Source organism: Onychostoma macrolepis, chromosome 13 (genome assembly GCF_012432095.1).
Source record: "Onychostoma macrolepis isolate SWU-2019 chromosome 13, ASM1243209v1, whole genome shotgun sequence".
In the NCBI taxonomy this organism is placed as follows: Eukaryota; Metazoa; Chordata; class Actinopteri; order Cypriniformes; family Cyprinidae; genus Onychostoma; species Onychostoma macrolepis.
The window spans coordinates 20,808,319-20,829,607 of NC_081167.1; the positions used below are offsets into that span (position 1 = coordinate 20,808,319).

General features: G+C 39.6%; 1 protein-coding gene across 1 annotated transcript; it reads right to left on the reverse strand.

The window, feature by feature from the left end:
- Positions 1 to 14,311: 14,311 nt before the first annotated feature.
- Positions 14,312 to 21,060, reverse strand: vti1b (vesicle transport through interaction with t-SNAREs 1B). The gene is made up of 6 exons (XM_058796604.1): positions 20,760 to 21,060; positions 19,890 to 19,948; positions 18,398 to 18,589; positions 15,452 to 15,625; positions 15,241 to 15,302; positions 14,312 to 15,136 (listed from the first exon to the last, which is right to left on the reverse strand). Exons 1-6 carry the CDS (start codon positions 20,854 to 20,856, stop codon positions 15,037 to 15,039), a joined length of 684 nt encoding a protein of 227 aa, XP_058652587.1. The 5' UTR covers positions 20,857 to 21,060; the 3' UTR covers positions 14,312 to 15,036.
- Positions 21,061 to 21,289: the final 229 nt, after the last annotated feature.

Below are 21,289 nucleotides of genomic sequence, written 5' to 3' on the forward strand. Positions count from 1 at the left end.
GTTTACTGTTAAAATTAAAAAGAAAACAATTGAGATTATTCCTTTAAAAATAAAGATTTATTAATATTTATTATTAGTAGTAGCATTGAGTCTTAAGTCTGCTCTTACCGTTAAACTAAACTTTTATTTTGACAAGTTGCCGTGAGGAACTTGCAGCTGCTGTGTATCATGTGATACGACAGTAGTTTTCTCAAATTAAACTGTAAAATGCTAATGAAATGACTCTGAGCAGCAGTGTGTTAATATCATCATATAGGGAGACGGCAGAAGATGAAAACACCGCGAGCGTCGTCTGCACTTTAGTATGTGTGTAGTAAACAAAAGAGTGCTTCGCGCCATCCGCCATTCATTCATTCATTGCGGAAATCATGGCGCTTTATGCGTGATATCAAATGCTTCATTTCACCTGAGCATTACGAATCACGCATATGGCTTGCGCGTGGATTGGATTAAAGTGAGGGAGAGGTGCGCATAGTCAGCCTCACTCTCTCTTCCCAGATTCCATCTTGCTCCAATGGCAGTACAAAAGTCAAGACAGTTGGAGATGGGCTGGGCGCAGTGGTTGACCAGGGCGTCTTTCGTGTCTTGCCGTGCTCTTAGCGTACCACGTCGCTTGCAAAAACCGCCTTCATGACCGTTGGTCCTATTTTAGGAGGCCTCATCCGCTCAATCTGCCAGAGTCTGTCTTCACATGCTCCGGACAGACAAGTCCCTATCTCACCGAAGGTCTTTGACCCAACAGCTACCCTCAACCAGCCTATCGAAGCTGTTGCCCGGGGTGTGGCCGCTGCGCATGCTACAGCTACTAGGAGCCACAGGTGAGAGCTGAGTGACAAGTACAGGACCGTACAGAGCAAGCTTCACAAGATGCAGGACTTCTGGTTGAGTGCCAAAGCAGATGAAATCCAGAAGTCTGCTGATAGAAACGATGCTAAACTGTTCTACGAAGCCCTCAGATCCTTGTATGGACCTCAGCCCTCAGGGAGCTCCCCTATACTGGACTCAGATGGTGCAACTCTCATTACTGAGAAGACTCTGATTCTACAGCGCTGGGCTGAGCACTTCCAATCCATACTGAACCGCCCATGTTCCATCAATAATGAGGCGACTGACAGAATGCCTCAGGCGGATATCAACCACAGCCTGGACGTTCCACCATCAGAGACTGAAACCTTACAGGCCATCAGCCAGCTGTCCAGAGGCCCCAGGATCTGACGCGATCCCAGCGGAAGTCTATAAGGCTGGTGGTGCAGTGCTTGTCGACAAACTCACTCAGCTGTTCCAGTCCTTCTGGAATCAAGGATCAATTCCTCAGGAATTGAAAGACGCTTCCATCGTACACCTCTATACGAGGAAATGAAATCGACAAGTCTGCAATAATCATAGAGGAATATCACTGCTTTCCATTGCAGGCAAGATCCTTGCATGAGTGTTGTTGAATCGCCTGACTGACCACCTGGAACAGGGTTTACTACGCGAGACACAGTGCAGCTTCCGTAAAGAGCGTGGCACGGTGGACATGATCTTCGCAGCCCGACAGCTCCAGGAGAAGTGTCAGGAGCAGAATCGTGAACTGTACACCATCTTCGTGGATCTCACCACTGCTTTTGACACTGTCAGTCGCGAAGGTCTGTAGTGCATCATGTCGAAGTTTGGGTGCCCTGACAGATTCATCCTCATGGTACGTCAGTTCCATGTGTTCTGGACGACGGAGAAGCTTCAGAGGCCTTTCCCATCACAAACGGCGTCAAGCAAGGGTGCGTGCTGGCACCGACCCTGTTCAGCATGATGTTTTCAGCCATGCTGTCAGACGCCTTTCAGAACAGTTCCTTGGGAGTCAGCCTGAGATACAGGACCAATGGGAAACTGTTTAACCTGCGAAGACTCCAGGCTGTCACCAAGATAAAGGACACTGTGCTACGAGACCTCCTCTTCGCTGACAACTGTGCCCTGAATGCTGGATCAGAGCAGGAAATGCAAGCTAGCATGCGCAAATTCGCCTCCTCATCAACACAGAGAAAACTGAAGTGATGTACCAGCCAGCTCCGAAAGCCCAACACCAAGAGCCCACCATCACAGTGATGGGACAAAAGCTGCAAGAAAAGCAGTGGACCAATTTACATATCTTGGCAACACCCTCTCCTGCACACTGACAATTGACATTGAGGTCAACTGCAGAATCACCAAGGCAAGCTCTGCATTCGGCAGACTGCAGACCTATGTGTGGGACCGCCGTGGAATAAGCCTTGCTACAAAGCTTAAAGTCTACCGGGCAGTAGTGCTAACTAACTTGATGTATGCCAGTGAGACTTGGACTGTATACAGGAGGCACGCTAGGCAACTGAATCATTTCCACACGACTTGCCTCCGCAGACTTCTGAGGATTCGATGGCAGGATAAGGTGCCAGACACAGAAGTCCTCTCCAGAGCAGGCCTGCCGTCAGTTCACACCCTGCTGATGAAAGCCCAGACAAGCTGAGCAGGCCATGTTGCAAGGATGCTAGACCGCCGCATCCCCAAACAGGTCTTCTATGGTGAGCTCTCTCAAGGAATGGGGGACAAAAGAAGCAATACAAAGACACGCTGAAAGCCTCTCTCAAGTCCCTAGATATCGACACCACCTCCTGGGAAACCCTGGCACAAGACCGATCGACATGGCACACGCTGAGCCACCAAGGCTGCCAGATATCTGAAGCTAGAGGGACAACCATAGCACAAGAGAAGTGAGCACTTCATAAAGCCAGAGCTGCAAATGCTGCAACAGTGGTGCCCACACATGTCTGCCCGACATGTGGCAGAACATTGATAAGTAAACTAATTTATTACTATTACTTAAGTTTAATTGCTCAAATCATTCAACTTAAAGGTGCAATAGGTGATTGTCTTCAGAAACATTTTTTGTTATGAAACAGATTCTTCCCGATCATACATACTACATGCATTGTCTTGTCTATGTCATGTATTTCGTGTTTGTTTATCATGAGTGTTTGGCGTGGTCAGTCTTGCTGGTGGCGCTGGGGAAAAAACCGAGCGATTGAGCATCAACCGCTTATGACATCATCGTTGGTGCCGCGTCGGCGCACTGTGCTCAAAATCGGGTGAAACCACTGTTTAATGTGTTGAAGACTGACTGTTACGACCAGCTGGTTTAAAAGCCGCAACATAAAAAGGAGCACACAAAGGATATCAGTGCCAATTGTTTTATTGTACTGAACTAAAACAACAGCAATCCGTAATAACTATAAAGCATAAGTCTAGGGATAATAAAGAAAACTAAAGAAATAAACAAAACTTTAACTACAAGATATAAGAAACGCCAAAAGAAACAAATAAGCAAAGAGACACTGTGGAGAAAACATTCCCCACAGAGTGCCTGCCTCAGTTAATAGACGTCACACTTAAATATGCTACTAATCAAGCAATTAACACTAGGAAGACCAATCAGAGCCTGCCACACTCTGCCCAATAGGATCTGGAGAAAGACTCAGGGTCGTCAGTGAATATAAAAGAGAAACATTGTCATGTGTATTATTGGTTCTATTTTGTGTTTATTATGTTGAAATTAGGTTTGTGTTTTTAAAATGTCTATTGTGTACAGTGAGGAAAATAAGTATTTGAACACCCTGCTATTTTGCAAGTTCTCCCACTTAGAAATCATGGAGGGGTCTGAAATTGTCATCGTAGGTGCATGTCCACTGTGAGAGACATAATCTAAAAAAAAAAATCCAGAAATCACAATGTATGATTTTTTAACAATTTATTTGTATGATACAGCTGCAAATAAGTATTTGAACACCTGAGAAAATCAATGTTAATATTTGGTACAGTAGCCTTTGTTTGCAATTACAGAGGTCAAACGTTTCCTGTAGTTTTTCACCAGGTTTGCACACACTGCAGGAGGGATTTTGGCCCACTCCTCCACACAGATCTTCTCTAGATCAGTCAGGTTTCTGGCTTTGAGCTCCCTCCAAAGATTCTCTATTGGGTTTAGGTCTGGAGACTGGCTAGGCCACGCCAGAACCTTGATATGCTTCTTACAGAGCCACTCCTTGGTTATCCTGGCTGTGTGCTTGGTCATTGTCATGTTGGAAGACCCAGCCTCGACCCATCTTCAATGCTCTAACTGAGGGAAGGAGGTTGTTCCCAAAATCTCGCAATACATGGCCCCGGTCATCCTCTCCTTAATACAGTGCAGTCGCCCTGTCCCATGTGCAGAAAAACACCCCCAAAGCATGATGCTACCACCCCCATGCTTCACAGTAGGGATGGTGTTCTTGGGATGGTACTCATCATTCTTCTTCCTCCAAACACGTTTAGTGGAATTATGACCAAAAAGTTCTATTTTGGTCTCATCTGACCACATGACTTTCTCCCATGACTCCTCTGGATCATCCAAATGGTCATTGGCAAACTTAAGTCAGGCCTGGTTTAAGCAGGGGAACCTTCCGTGCCATGCATGATTTCAAACCATGGCGTCTTAGTGTATTACCAACAGTAACCTTGGAAGCGGTGGTCCCAGCTCTTTTCAGGTCATTGACCAGCTCCTCCCGTGTAGTTCTGGGCTGATTTCTCACCTTTCTTAGGATCATTGAGACCCCACGAGGTGAGATCTTGCATGGAGCCCCAGTCCGAGGGAGATTGACAGTCATGTTTAGCTTCTTCCATTTTCTAATGATTGCTCCAACAGTGGACCTTTTTCACCAAGCTGCTTGGCAATTTCCCGTAGCCCTTTCCAGCCTTGTGGAGGTGTACAATTTTGTCTCTAGTGTCTTTGGACAGCTCTTTGGTCTTGGCCATGTTAGTAGTTGGATTCTTACTGATTGTATGGGGTGGACAGGTGTCTTTATGCAGCTAACGAGCTCAAACAGGTGCATCTAATTTAGGATAATAAATGGAGTGGAGGTGGACATTTTAAAGGCAGACTAACAGGTCTTTGAGGGTCGGAATTCTAGCTGATAGACAGGTGTTCAAATACTTATTTGCAGCTGTATCATACAAATAAATAGTTAAAAATCATACATTGTGATTTCTGGATTTTTTTTTAGATTATGTCTCTCACAGTGGACATGCACCTACGATGACAATTTCAGACCCCTCCATGATTTCTAAGTGGGAGAACTTGCAAAATAGCAGGGTGTTCAAATACTTATTTTCCTCACTGTATATGTACGGAGGTTATTAGAAAATGTATTGTTTTAAAATGGTACGTCTAAAGAAGGGGCGGAGGCTGGCCTATAAAAAGGGAGGCCAGACTCACAATTATCACTTGTTAACCAAGTCGAATGCGAGCGTGCAACAGTAGTGCCGTGAGCAAACACCCAGCAAAGCGAGTATATTGAGGATACCGTGATTTTCTCCTACGATCGGGGGTTTCAACTATATAATCCGTATCTCCAAGTTTCTCTTTTATCCCATAAGGACCAGCGAATTTTGCTTGGAGCGCCGAACCTGGCGTTGGAATTAAAACGAGAACCTTATCTCCTGCCTGAAATGATCGGGTGACGGTTTTTATCGTAGCGGGTTTTCATTTGATTTTGTACTGAACTGAGTGAGCTTTTGCCAACCTCCACACTGAATGCAAGCGTCACGAAATAAACTGACATAATCTAAAACACTGGTAGTTGGCGACATACAGTGGATGACAGAATTTGTTCTTGCAGAATTTTCAACGGACCACGAACTGTGTGTCCAAAACTAACTCGGAAGAACTGAATCCAAGAGAAGCTTGGGTAGTATTTCGAACTGCGAATAACAAGAGTGGAATGTGCTCATCCCATTCCTTCTCATATTCCACACAAAAGGTCCTGAGCATTGACTTTAAAGTTTGATGGAACGTTCGATAGCGCCTTGCGATTGAGGGTGGTACGCACTGGATACTTGATGTTTGATAGCTAACTGTTTCATTACCTTTGCGAACACGTTAGACATAAAATTAGTACCTTGGTCAGATTGAATGTACTTGGCATTCCAAAAGTAGTACAAAACTTAACCACTGCTTTGACAATGGTACGAGCTTTAATAGAACGCAATGGTATGGCTTCAGGAAATCTGGTGGATGCACACATTAACGTTAAGAGATAAGAATTTCCAGACTTTGTTTTAGGTAATGGCCCCACACAGTCAATCAGGATTCGTTCAAATGGTTCTCCTAATACAGGTATAGGCTTCAACGGAGCAGGAGGAAGTATTTGATTTGGTTTACCAGCAATTTGGCATGCATGACAAGATTTACAAAATTTAGCTACATCCGACTTCATGGAAGGCCAAAAGAAATGTTTCAACAACTGATCATAAGTTTTGCGAATGCCCAGATGACCTGAAAGTTCGTGATCATGAGCTACACTCAGTACATGTTGTCTGTAAGGCTTGAACAATTACTTGAAAAACAGTACTCCAGTCACTCTTTGCATGACGTGGAGACCACTTACGCATCAAAACATCCTCTTCAAGTAGTATGCCACAGGATGCACGGACAAATCAGACAGCTCGACGGCAGCTTTTATACAATGACTTAAGGTTTGATCAGTACGCTGAGCTTCAATCAACATTGGTTTACCAATGGGTAATCGACCGGAAGTGCACACACTTCACGTCAACAGTATCCTCACCTTTCTTTATACTATTAAAATTGTCAACACTCAGAAAAGAATCTGAGAGATCTACGGTATCTCTAAATTTACATGCTTGAGATCGAGTAACAACACATGTGCCAAACACATCAGGAAATTCCTCGCACAACACATCACCATCAGGTGCAACAGGAGTATCTATTACCTCAGGCAGACAAAAAACTTTGTCACCTGCCAAATCATTCCCAAGAATGAGTGACACATCTTTAACAGGTAATTGTGCACGAAGTGCCAGTTTAACACTCCCTGAAATAATTCCCGATCGCAGAAACACTTGATGCAAAGGAACTTTAATTACCGTAAGATCAATCCCTTGAACTAACACACTGGAACCACAACTAGACTTTTCAGAAAATGGCAACGCACTTTGCAAGATAAACGATTGGGCGGCGCCAGTATCACGGAGGATGCGAATGTGCTTCATCTCAGAACTGGCTTCAGTCAGTGAAACTATACCATCGTAAATGAATGGTTCAAAAGTTGACTCAACCGACGAACTTATAGATTCGTTTTGCCCAAGTAACAAAACTGAGCTCTCGATCAAAGCAACACTTTTGAAGGGTTTTCCTTCTACCTGATTTGCGCTTCAAAGTGGGACAATTTGCAATGAGGTGCCCAACCTCATGACAATAAAAGCATTCGCGGTTTTCCTTACCGTCTACACTTACTACTCTCTTATGTACTACAGCAGTATCTCTAGAAGGACACCCTCGACTAGGAACAATACGCTTTACAGGTGAAAATACTACTCTGTGCATAAGTACAAATTCATCAGAAAAAACTGCGGCTTCAGAAAGAGAAGACACTTTCTGCTCATTTAAATATACGACGATTTTCTCCGACAGACAATTCTTAAATTCCTCCAACAGTATTAACTCCTTAAGTTGCTCAAACGTGTCTACCTTGTTTGAAGCACACCATCTATCAAACAAATTTGCTTTATCTCTAGCGAACTCAACGAACGTTTGGCTAGGGGTTTTCACAAGATTTCGAAACTTTTGTCGGTACGCTTCGGGGACTAGCTCGTACGCACGCAATACAGCACTTTTCATCACGTCATAATCCAAGCTCTGTTCAAGCGTTAATGCGGAGCAGACCTCTTGGGCTTTACCTACGAGTTTGCATTGCAGCAACAGCGGCCAAACATTCCGCGGCCATTTTAACGTAGCAGCAATCCGCTCAAACACCGTGAAATAAGTATCTACCTCACTTTCTCTGAACAGCGGTACGAGTGAAATTTGTCGACTAACATCAAATTCAGGTTGACTTACTTGTGGATTTCGTCGAGGTGCAGGAATAGGACTCGGAGTGGAAGCATTTATGGGTAACGGCGCTGGTATGCTCACGCCGGCGCATCAGCAGCTGAATGTCTACCGGTGACTTCCTGAGCTCGAGCTCCAACTCCTTGAGCTTGATTGCCCGTTGAGATTCTATTTCAACCGTGCGTGCATGCACCAGCTGACTTTGATATCGTTGCTTGCTTAACTCTAGATCAAGCTCTTTTAGTCTGATTGCCAACCGAGGATCAATTGAAGAAGGAGATCGTCGGGATCCATGCCGCCATCTCCTCGGGTTTGGGATACTCCGCCCCCTCACCCACGGAAATTGGCAACTGATCTGCAACACCCGCTTCACTCACCTCCGGCAAAACTCCATTTTCCACCAAATGCTTATAAATCACCTCCTTGAGTTCTCGCTTCACTGCACCACGAAGAACTTTAATTTGATATAACTCAGCAATCGAAAATAAATCATCCTTACGACAAATGTCCAATTGTTCAACAGAAGGTTGAATTGCAAATTTTTCCAACTCAAATTTCAAGACATTTGAATTCCTCCCCTTAAATTGAAAACCACTAGCCAAACGAAAATATACAAAGCAAATTTCATCGGTCTTTTCTAAAATGCAATAACACGGCAACAAACACAAGCTTCCGATTTCATTAATTTTTTTTCCTTTTTTTTTCTAACAAGTTCACAAATTCTCTTTAAAAGAGAATTAAAAGAATAAAAGAGGAAGTATAAATTTCGGTTTTTAAGACGAGCCCCCAATTTCTGTTACGACCGTCTAGGGGTCGGTCGCATCAGAAAGGGAAAGGAGAGTCTTATGCCAGAGAGAACAATGATTAACAAGCTTTTATTTTGAAAAAGTAAGGGTTTAGCATCAGGGGAAGACAAGGCCAAAATAACAAACAAAAATAACTTATTAAACCTCTATCTTCCCTAAATCGAAATGAAAGAAAAATAAAATACAATTACAACTTACCTAACTCCCTTTCCCAAAAACAATATAATAAAGACATTTATACAGAAATAAAATGGCGTCTATCCCCCTACGTCCCTTATCACAAATTCTTATAACCTATTTCAAAAGCTATCTATAAGTTATCAGTTAACCATTCACAATCAGAAGTAACAAATAACAACGGAGCAGAAACACACACAACTGCGCGGCACTACGATACAACGAGAAGTACTATGGCACAAGAGGCCTCGATCAGCATTTTAGGGGAATCCTTTATCCAAGTCAGGCAAGGATAAGAACCAATCGCCACCTCCATCCAATTAACTCCAAGAACCGCCTTCCTGAAAACAAATATAGACATACACAAAAAAAACACAAGAGGGCAGCAAAGAAACAACAGACAAATGACTGAAGGTCATAACAGCTACTTTGTATTTTTTTGGGGGAGTCTTTTGGTGATTGCACTGTATATATTTCTTCACGCCATCAATCGTGAACTTTTGTACATACCTGCGGTGCTGTAAATAAACTACACCTTGCACGAAAGTGCTTCTGTGGGTAGAGCCATCATTTTACATCTCTTACAGACACTTTCAACGTCCCAAGCAAGTTGGTGGTTCTCGCGGTATCACACCCCCGCTCTGCATATTTTGCATGTCTCGCTTAGTTAACACACCAGGGCCCGTATTCACAAAACATTTTATCATACCACTAAGAGTTCTCCTAAATAGCAGTAAAAGTTTTTAGCTAGAAGTTTTCTCTTAAGACCTATTCACAAAGCTGCGGAGACAAACTTTTAGTCTTAAGCTAAGAGTAAGGGCAGGGTTGACCTTGTTGCTATGGATGATGTCAGCATGCTTACTAACTGTGCACACAGTGATTGGCTAATCTCTCTGTCAGAGACTTATTCATAGAAATATTGTAGAGGCAATATCATGTTGCCATAATCAAATAAAGGTTTTTAAAAAAATGTTAATTGCCACATTCAAATAAAGATTTTAAAATGCAGAATAAATGTCTCTAATTAAACAAGTATATGTTCATCTTATTGACAGCCTCTTACATGTATGCTTCTCATAATAAGTGAATATGCATATAAACAGCCTTTTAATTAACAGAGTAGAATAATCATGGCTGATAGTAATACATGCAAATGTAAAAAAACAAACAAACAAACTAGACGCAAGAACAGCTGTTACTTCTTGCCCAACTGGTTAATGAAAACAAGGATATAATCAAAAGAAAATTTTGGATAACCTCCAAAGCCAAAGGGCGGGCCGGAAGGGCGTGTTTGGGCGTGTCTGCGCCTTTAATAACCGTTGTTTTAGAACAATAGCCAATCAACTATCATAAACTATATATCATTTGAAAGCTAAAACACTCAAGATTTATGTTCTGGGCTTGTTTTTGAAATCAATGCACCAGAGAGGAAAGGGTTCACATAAATGCTGAAGGACCGGCCATTTAAACTTGTACAAGGTGAACGGCAGTACTTAAGTTTAATCGCCTATAGCTCTGGTCAACTCGGACTATTCCAAAAAACACCAGCATACATTTCAAGGGAAGGGTCCACTGTTCAAAATGCATCCTACTGTCTAATCCAAAACAACGAAAAAATAGGGGGAAAAGTGAAAGATCCTCCTTTGTTTACATGGGCGATTCGAGTTATAGTTATCGATAGCGTCCATTTTTGAAGAAATATCGATTCTAATTCGTGTTCCAGCTTTCAAACACCGTCTATATCAAGTAGAATAGTTAAAAGAGCCCTCCCTCGTCTCTCTCCTTCAATCACAGGCGATGTTATAACCCTGAACAGTCAGGGAATCAGTGACTGGTTCAGCGAGGTGTCGATCTGCGTCCATCAGAATCGGGGTGTTTGAAGCCAGCCAATGCCTAGCCAGCACAGTTTTGATGGATGGAAGTGTTAGCCAACCATAAGGACGTTTACAATGATTGACAGTTTGCATAAACTTGTTTACAGAATAGCTCTGCGCAAAGTTCGTGTGTCTTCGTGCGCTCTCGGTTTACGCACGAAGCGTACACAGACCGGCGTCGCGGCGCTGCACGGAGTGTTTATCAGCGAGCAGATGCTCTCCGAAGCTTTCATCTGAATCTCTCCATCATGGATCGTCGACTTTAGAAGTGTTTTTGTGGCGTTTGATGGTGTTTTGGAGGACGTGGTGAGAAGCATCGGCGAAGAGAGCAGCCGAAAGACACGCATGACATGCACGACAGGCAGAGATAGCATTAGCACGTAAGTTTCAACACAGTTCTCTTGAATGTTTATATATGTTTATCATGTATTTGCAGATTTTGTTTCATGTTAGCTGTTTTAGATTCTAAAAATGACAACGGAGAGGGATGATATGAGGGGGCTACATGAGTTATGTACGCGTGCGTATGTTTGTGGGTATGTAGAGTGTGTGTGTACAACATGTAAACAGTGTTGAAAGTTTTATTTTGTTTTGCTTAAACAATTTCTCACTCTTTTTCCTGTCTTTCAGTGGGTTTGGTGCATCCAGTTGGTCAGAGAACAAACCTTTTTAGTGGCTGCCTTGAGTGTTTTCCTACACAGTAAATACTGTAAATAGTTGCTTTAGTTTTTCAGTAACATTATGTATTACTATATTGGTAATATAGTAATATTAATAATATTTAGCAGATAATTTTTTTAAATAAATTACAAATGTTGTAAAAACAATGTCTTTTGCATCTGTTTTGGTTCACTGTTTTCATTATTAGAATTGTTCAAAATAAAGACTGTTTAGTTCGAATGTTCAAATTCTGAAATAGTTGTGTGTTTTTATGTGGTTTCATTGGTAGAGCAGTTCTGAATTGATACACATATGTAGTATGCAGTGTAATATGGAGTCTCTAAATAGCCTTTTTGAAAGGATTTCTAGACTTTTCTTGAAATGAAATACCATAAAAATGTAGTTTCTGTAAGTTTTTACCTAAAAAAAAAAAGGAAAAGTTTAGGCGGTTTTTTTTTTTTTTTCAAAAATGCCATTTGGAGACCAGGGCCCGTATTCTTAAAGATTCTAAGAATCCTTTTAGAGAGCTCCTAATTTAGCTTAAAACATTCTAACTAGGAGTCTTAGCTTAAAAGTGATTCAGGACCAATCTGAGAGTAACTCTGAGCGAGGAAAACGCAAAAACTTTTATCTTAGTAAGGAGGCGGGGCTGACCCCGTTGCTAGCGATGACACAGTCTTTTGGAGACTGTGATTGGTTAGTTGTCCAAGAAGGAAACAAAAGAGCGCTTTTAAGAGTAGGGTATACTAAAGCCTTCACTTTGAAATTACAGGCGTATTTTTTCCAGTTTTACCGTACTCTCTCTCTCACACACACACACACATTATATATGTATATATATTCTTTATGTTTTATTTACCATGCTGTCATACTTAACGTATTTTATAGGAAATGAACAGCGACATCATGAGGTTCTGAAAGTGCTGTAACAGACCCAAATCATCGCTGCTGAAGAGTTGCATTTTTCCAGTTGCCAAATGTGTTAATGTAGTGATTACGTCCATTTCTGGCGCTATGGCATTTCTGCGTGGTGTCGGAGATATTAGCGTGTCTCAAATAAGATCGGTCACAAACATGATTCCTGCACGATCTAATATGTAGCGTCTTATTAACTCGCTGTCATGCATTATGTGCAACATTTCTTCTCCCTTCTCATGTTTAGTCCATTTTCTCCGCTGCTAAGAAACTCATAAGCCTCTTAAAAGTCCTTGTTCGTACTCCTAACAATTTTGGACCTTAAGACCTCTTTTAAGGGTTAAGATGCTTTCTGAATTACTTTTTTCTTTACTAGGATCTTTTCTTTAATTTTAAGAGGAAACACCCACATTTCTAAGAATTTTCTTAGAATATTGTTACTAGGAGCATCTCTTAGCACTAAGATTTTTCATGAATACGGGCCCAGATTTTTAAATATAGACCTTAGGATTCAAGAGCTACAAACATTTTTATTTGGTTATGTCGTTTTTCACAAAATGCTCAAAAATAGGGGCGCAGGTTAAGGTCATTATCATCAAATGTTTCTAAAATGTTTAGGTTCAGAGGCAGATTGCTGGCAACAACCATTTTAGGAATAGTTTATTAACGTTTCACAGCTTTAGGAGCTAGTTTTAGCGCTAAAACGCTTTGTGAAATACTCTTAGAGCAAAAATTTAGGAGTCCTAAATTTAGGATTGACACACCCATTATTTTTAACATTTACTCTTAAATCGGCGAGTTATGAGCTACTTTTAGCCTTAAGATGTTTTGTGAATACGGGCCCTGATTCAGAGAACCAGCTCGTTAGAAGAGAGCTCCGTGCATGAATTGTGTTCCAATTGACATGCTCCCTACACAGTGTTCTTTGCTCCCTACTCCCTGAGCAGGGAAATCCATTTCGGAAAATTCATTCACGGATTTGCGCAGTGTCTTCACACACAGACGAAACTTACTAGAGAAGTGTGAAGTGTGACATAATATACCTCTGTAAATAAATACAATTTAAATTCACGTCTGGCACACTTCAATGCCCTTTGTATGGAACATATATGCTCGCTTTGAACTGGAATCATGGCCGAATATCTGGTGATGTCCACTTCGCAGGGCACTTACGGTTGAATTGAATAGAGCAAACGTCAGACGTGACAAGATACTTATGAAATGTGCAGAGCAGGGAGGGCTCAAGGATTGTAATTGGGAACCATTGATGTAGCCTATTGTAGTAATTTAATGTTGTCTCTGGTATTCTGCTTTTTGAGCATATGTGCGTTCAGGGGGCGTGGCTTTGGATGGCGATTGCAGGGAGGGTGGGACCTGTTTTTATACAGTCTATGGGTGGGACGTTCGCTTTCAGTGCTATCAGGCTAAAATTAGCATTCTCTGAGATCTCCTACTGCACCTTTAAGTATTAGTAACAGCAATGTTCACTTGTAATTTATTAGTAATTTAATAAAATAAATTAATAACTCAGTCAACAACTGATGCTGCTCCCCACATATAATCCCATCATGACAGCATAACGTCAGGAGAATGTGATGGGCATTATAAACACTGCTCACACCTCAGATCAATCACAAACACACAACTGTGTATGACTGCTCTCCACTGACTGTTTCGCCCTAACATGACTAGAAATGCAATCAGTCAGCTGGCAAAAAAGTCAGTATGTCAAGGTGACCTAATAGCCCTGGACACTGGTATTTCCACTATAGCAGGTGTTGGTGTCACTTTATTCTCAGTCATGTTTACAGTAATCTCTACCCCTGTATCTGACAGGCTAAACACACCCCTTTCTCTTCCAACCAGGGCTTGTGAAGCAAGTGACGTGCATGTTTATAGCTGTCATTCTCTCAGCCTGGAGTACACTCAGCTCTGTTTTGACTGATTGGAGGATAAGCTAAAGGAAAACACACCCATTTTCTAGAATGAAACCCAAGAGCTGTTACCTTTAATGCCACGTTAACACTTGTCACAGAAAAGTCTATTACACAATGTAATTCATTTTGTTACAAGTTCAGTATTACTTAAAGGGACAGTTCGCTCAGAAATGAAAAATCTGTCATGATTTACTCATTTACTTACCCTCATGTCATTCCCAGCCTGTGAGAAAAGAAGACATTTTGAAGAATTAATTTTTCTACATACAATGAAAGTCAGCAGGGTTCAGTGCTGTTTTGGACCCCATTGACTTTCACTTGCATGAACAATGAAAGGTTTGGAACAGCATTAGTGTGAGTAAATGACAACAGAATTATCATTTTTGAGTGATCCATCACTTTAAAATGATTGAGGTGTGTAAAATGCAGACAGGTTGCATATATATTATTTGTCACTCCTTTGTCACTGTCTATCCATACATCCACTAGATATGGCACCTTGTTCAAGACAGCTAAAAATGGGGTAAACCTATCACGCCATCTTTGTACAGGTCCTTATCCTCCAGCAGTCTGAATGTGACATGGTCACCATCTTCTTTTCACCTTGAGAGCGGTACTTACGCTAATACAGTTTAGCGCTTAAAATAACCACCCATACACGTCCATGTGACACTCACAGTCACAAAAGCATCCAGCACACTGTCATTGGGCCAGACACCCGTGATCATCAGAAATAAGAAGAGGGAAAAGTGAAGTCTTATACAGTCTTGTGTGTCTCATTGCCTACTGCGAAAGAACTTCAAGTAAACCACCCCTGCCAAGATGGCCAGCTCCATGATGATAATGACTGATAGTAGCAATTTGTTTGTCACCAGTCTGTAATGACAGGAAAGTAGGATGTTTGACACAGTATATTCTCAGAAAGGGATTTGGAAACAACTCTAGTGATGTAAAATGTTTTGTAATAGTGTAAGTCTCACCGTCTGGACATTGCGCGCAGGATTTTCCTGCTGCGGCTCAGGTTCTCACCAGTGTGAACCAACTGATGATGGAGTAAGAGATGAGACATTGGGAGGGTAAGAGCAGAGAAAGAGTTAGAGTTTATTGTAGACATTTTGTTTGTGCAGTTTATTATCTGCTTGATCAACAACGATAACAATGGGCGCTGGTCTAGATCTCTCGCTCTCTTACTCTGTCTCTGGTGCGGTCCAGTTGTTCTCTCTGTTCTCCGAGCTCCTCAATGATGTCTGTGCCAATCTGGTCTGTCTCTGCCGCAATCCGTTGACTTCGCTCAATACTCTTTGACGCATTATTTAGAGACTCTGTCCCCTGGATAAGCAAAGCACGCTGAGACTGCAGATGAGTCTGCAAAAACAAACAAAAATTCAAAAATGAGTCACTGTTTAACTAAGACCTGCAGCATACTCAGTTATAAAATCAGTGTAAACCATATTCACTCATAATTACTGACATTACTTCAAAAGAGCACAATTTTCATTTTTTTGTTCAAATTTTTTATTGAATGGAAAGTGAACTTCATAATCATAAATCATAAAAAATGTAGTCGACAGGCAAGGGAGTGGAAATATGTTATGAAGCCTTGGCATTTATCACGGAAAGAATCAGAGCGGCACTACCAGGAACATCTTTTTTTTCCAGCTTCAGAAAATACATAGTACCTACAAGCCATTGAAAAATACCTGGGAGGTTTGGTGGACTATCATAGAAATAAGATCTTCTATTTAGCTAATAATGAAGAGAAAGCTAGTACATCTAACTGACTAGAAGAAAACCAAGTCCAAACTTTGGGAATTCTAAAGATTGCAGTCAAGGCAGACATCAACCTCGACTTGACTAAATATTTTGAAAATAGTCTTAAAATGGTTATTCCAATAGTTTTGAAGCATTGTAAGTACATTTTAAGTTAGACCTATCATAAAATCAATATATTGATAGATTACAGTTGATTAAATAGAATAAATTCATACAGCCATTTGCCATATATATATATATATATATATATATATATATATATATATAGAGAGAGAGAGAGAGAGAGAGAGATAAAAGATAAAGATAATTATAGATACATTGATAATAATAAAAAATAAAATAATAAATATAGATAGAAATTTTTAATTATAATAGACTTATATAGTGTAATTAAGAACATTATATAATATGCAATATAATATAACAATATAGTATAATAATTATATAATGTACCCTTGTTCTTGGTTCATTTACTTTATTCACAATGCATCATGGGATGAGTCTTTGTACTGTTGTTTGATTTTCAAATACTTTTTTGGCTTGGATTCAAATTATGTAATGCTGTCATTTATCTCAGTGCTGACTGGTGTGGTTCAAAACTTGTCTTGTCTAGAATGTCTTACTGAAGAAAGACGACATAAAAAATGAATGGGAAAAAATATGTACCGAACTTCAGACTGATGAGAAAGTGAGCTGTAACTGTGGCTGACTATTGCTCTTTTGACTGCCATTGAATCAAGTGCTCAAACAAACACATACACAGACACACACAAAACTCATAAATGTCCACTCAAAAAAGAAGCATATTCTCTTCTTTTCAGGTCTTTCTGATGACCTTCACTTCCTCGGTTTCAAAGAGTTTAGAAATAGGACTCTTGGGACATAATGCATGACCTTGCTCAAGGCAACCTTGTGCGTAGGCAACAGAGAAAAAAAAAAAGAAAGAAAAAAATATCAATCCATTCCAGTGCAACAGGCATCTATGTTTGTAGAGTGGTGTTTTGTGTGTTTATGGCAAACCGGGTGGATCTGTTTTAGATCCTAGGTAACCAGTTTTATTTTTTAGAATTACATAACACTGACACTAACTTTTGATCAATACACACAACTGTGAAATATTATCCTTATATTGTAATCATTATAAGCATAAGTTGTAATCTTTGAAATAAGTTTTCTGTGTCTACTTAACTCAATATATGAAACGATACACTACCAGTCAAAAGTTTTTGAACAGTGAGATTTTTATGTTTTTTTAAAGAATTCAGCTTTGAAATCACAGGAATAAATTACATTTTAAAATATATTCAAATAGAAAACAGTTATTCTAAATAGTAAAAATATTTCAAAATTGTACTGTTTTTGCTGTACTTTGGATCAAATAAATGCAGGCTTGGTGAACAAAAGAAACTTCTTTAAAAAACATTAAAAATCTTACTGTTCAAAAACTTTTGACTGGTAGTGTATATATTGTGAAAAGCGCTATATAAACAAACTTTAGTTTAATTTAATAATAAACAGATTGACAGTTATTTTGAATGCATATGTAAGACTCACCTCAATCAAACAATACAAAAAATCTACACTTAATGTTTGAGATCAGTTCACATCAGATTACAACACCTCAAGGTATAGCACCCTGTTATTAAACAGAGACTGGCACGTTAGCAACCAGATTCACACACAACTTGCTTCATAACATTATTACCTGTAGCCTGAGGTGAGCAGGCTGTTACTGTGAATCACGTAACTTGTGGAATGCAAGTAACTTTAAGATGTGTCATTAAAAAACACACAGGGAAGATAGAGATCTAAAGAAGTCAACACATCTATGTACTTCCTGTAGGACATTTGTGGTGGTGCAAAAGGGGGATTGGTTTGTAGCCAGTTCTAGCTGGATGAGAACTAGATCCAACTTGAAAATTTCTAGTAATCATCATTGTGCAATTGAGCAAGTCGTGACCGAGAAAGCGTAAATTTAGCTTGGATTCAAACACAACAGCCGCTTTAAGTACGAAGCAGCAAGAAAGAAGACAAATGTTTTCTGTGTAAATCAAATCAAAGATGGTAAAATTTGTCTATCCTCAGTAAAACAAGTTCCTCATTATATAAATTTGATCTCTGCAGTCTTTAAAGGGTCAGTACAAACCATTTGCTTAGCCTCAATGTATGACCTTCTTCCACCATGAAACATTTTGTGTTCCACACCTTCTAACCATAACCTTTTCAAATGTACCCGAGTGTGTGTAATACATGACAGAATTTTCATTATTGATTAGATAGATAGATAGATAGATAGACAGACAGACAGATAGTTAGATAGATACACTACTCCTTTTAGTGAAGGTCTGGTAAAACGCAACTCACACTCTGGTCATTCTGAGAGGCATAAATCCCTTGACTGCCATCTCCAATGTGACTAGAAAACCCTGGTGTTGCTGAGAGGCGTATTTCTCTCTGCAGTTTGGCCAGATCTCGCCGGTACAGACGAATCTTTGTTGACATGGGGGTTCGGAAGGATGATGGAGCACCAAACAGCTCCTGTTCCAAGCCCTGAAGCTGGGAGAGACTTCACATCTTCACTGATAAACTCAGAAGAGGCAGTCAATCGGTTCTCATATTACTGTGTATTTATATACACAATCGTTCAGAAGTCTGGAGTCAAAAAGTTTTTTATGTTTTTGAAAGAAGTCTGTTATCTTCACCCAAGTCAGCATTTATTTGATAAAAAATGCAAAAATAAATATTAATTCTTTATAACATTATAAATGTCCTTACTGTCCATTCTTAATCAATTTAAAGCATCCCTGCTGTATAAAAGCATTAAATTATTTTAAAAAATCTCACTGACCCCAGATTTGTGAACAGAATAGTGCAAGAAAGAATAATATGAATGAGCTAATGCCCTGTGTAACTGTTTTGTAGAGTTGCATATACTTACATTTCACATTTAAATAACAGTAATGTCATATACAATATAACAGCAGTACAATGCAACAAGAGTAACTTGTACAGACAATGTGATTGATTCAAAATACTTAACACTGACTGGATTGTATATCCTAACAAGGCAGACTGTCACTGGTTGTCTGAAGCACTACTGCCACCTGGTGTCTAAAATTCAATAGTACAATAGTCTAGAATACAAATGAAACAAAATGAATGTAAATCATTCAAAACCTTCACCTTATCTGCTCCTCTCTGGTTGAATGAGCTGTCAACCTAAACCCAATCTGCTGAGACCATCACAATTTTGTTTCCTCATCTATATTTCTAATAAACTTGGCATGGTAAACTACTATGAATACAGCTGGCTTTGTGATCAATTGCTTGTTATGTTTCCTCATTTGATTGTCGCATTGGATAAAAGCGTCGGCAAATGTCATCAAGGTTGTCACTATTTAAAAGTATGTTTTTCTGATTATGTATATTCTGGTCTTACATGCAGTATTTGTATAAATCTGTAATCTGTGTTTTGTATGATATTGTCATGTACCGGATGAAAACAATACAAACTTGAATTATAAAAGTATGTTTTTAATACAACAGTACTGTGTCAATGCCAAAATATTTTAGTGACAGAATATCATGAAAGTTTCCCATCATTGACTATTGCTTGAAGCTAATGACAGCTGGCAAATCAAATGTCATTTAATAGAGAGAGAGAGAGAGAGAGATTGCACTGCCAAATAACAATTCCTAGCCAATTATTTACATAGGATTTCAGAAGTTTACAAATTATTATAGAAATTTTCACTTGACTTTTCTAAGCCTAATCATCATAATTTTAAGACTGTGTCCAAACTTTCAACCTATGCTTTCAACTAGTAGTGTCAATCCAGACCGACAACTAACTTACCATTTCTTCAGCCTCTGAAACACGCTCATCAAAGTCCCTGACAATCCTCTTCCTTTCCTCTGCAGCACAAAAAAAAAAAAAAAAAAAGAGTAAATTAATCTCATTAATGTGTTAATATTTACAAACACACATATATGTGACCCTGGACCACAAAACCAGTCTTAAGTGTCAATTTTCGAAATTGAGATTTATACACCATCTGAAAGCTGAATAAATAAGCTTTCAATTGATGTATGGTTTGTTAGGATCGGACAATATGTGGGCGAGATACAAGATTTGAAAATCTGGAATCTGAGGATGCAAAAAAATCCAAATATTGAGAAAATCGCCTTTAAAGTTGTCCAAATGAAGTTCTTAGCCATGCTTATTACTAATCAAAAACGACGTTTTGATATATTTACAGTAGTAAATTTACAAAATATCTTCATGGAATATGATCTTTACTTAATATACTAATGATTTTTGGCATAAAAGAAAAATCTATCATTTTGACCCATACAGTGTATTTTTGGCTATTGCTACAAATATACCCCAGCGACTTAAGACTGGTTTTGTGGTCCAGGGTCACATATGTATATGTATGTATATCACTTATACCATAATAACACAATGCAGATTACACTGAGACTGACATTGGTTCATAATGTTGAATCTGTAGCCTTTAAATGCGGCATAATAATTTTGAGTGAAAATAAATTGAGTGAAACGTTTGAAAAGAAAAAACTTATGCTTAAAAGAAATATCAAAACCGTGATTCTGTCTTATACCCTTATATGTGCACTCAACTGTGAGTCCACAAGAACAATATAAACATCTGAAGAGTCAAATCCTGCTGTCATGGTTGAGTTATAGATATAAGAGTTTATTTACCTCCCTGGCACCTCTGCGCTCGTTCAGGCATCAGCTTCACTTCGTCATATAGAGATTTGTATATCTCATGCAGCTTTTCAAACTCCTCAGAAGACATATTGGAGCGATTATATCGAAGATTATGTTTTAAGCAAAGAAACGGTAGTTCTCGAAGTCAATGAGAAGATAATAAAAGAAAAGCAATTTGGCGTTTGTTGTTGTCTGTAAGTAGTGAGAATAATCAGCTTTTCAAGCGATAACAAGATCCTCGGGACAGCAGCAGACGCTTCCTTGTTGGACCTCGTGATTATAGGTGGTTTGGTTTTTGCCTGAAAACAAAAAGAGGAAAAAGACCCGAGACGTTATTTAAAAAAATTATAAACACCTACAACGCAGTTATATAATAATATTTATGTGTATTACTTATACTTTAAGATACCTCATATTGCAAAATTGAACAAACGTCTGGGACTGTTCAAGAGGGCAAACATATGGACAGCTTGTGTCATAAATACATTGTGGGATCTGTAGTTTACATTTTCCAATAAACC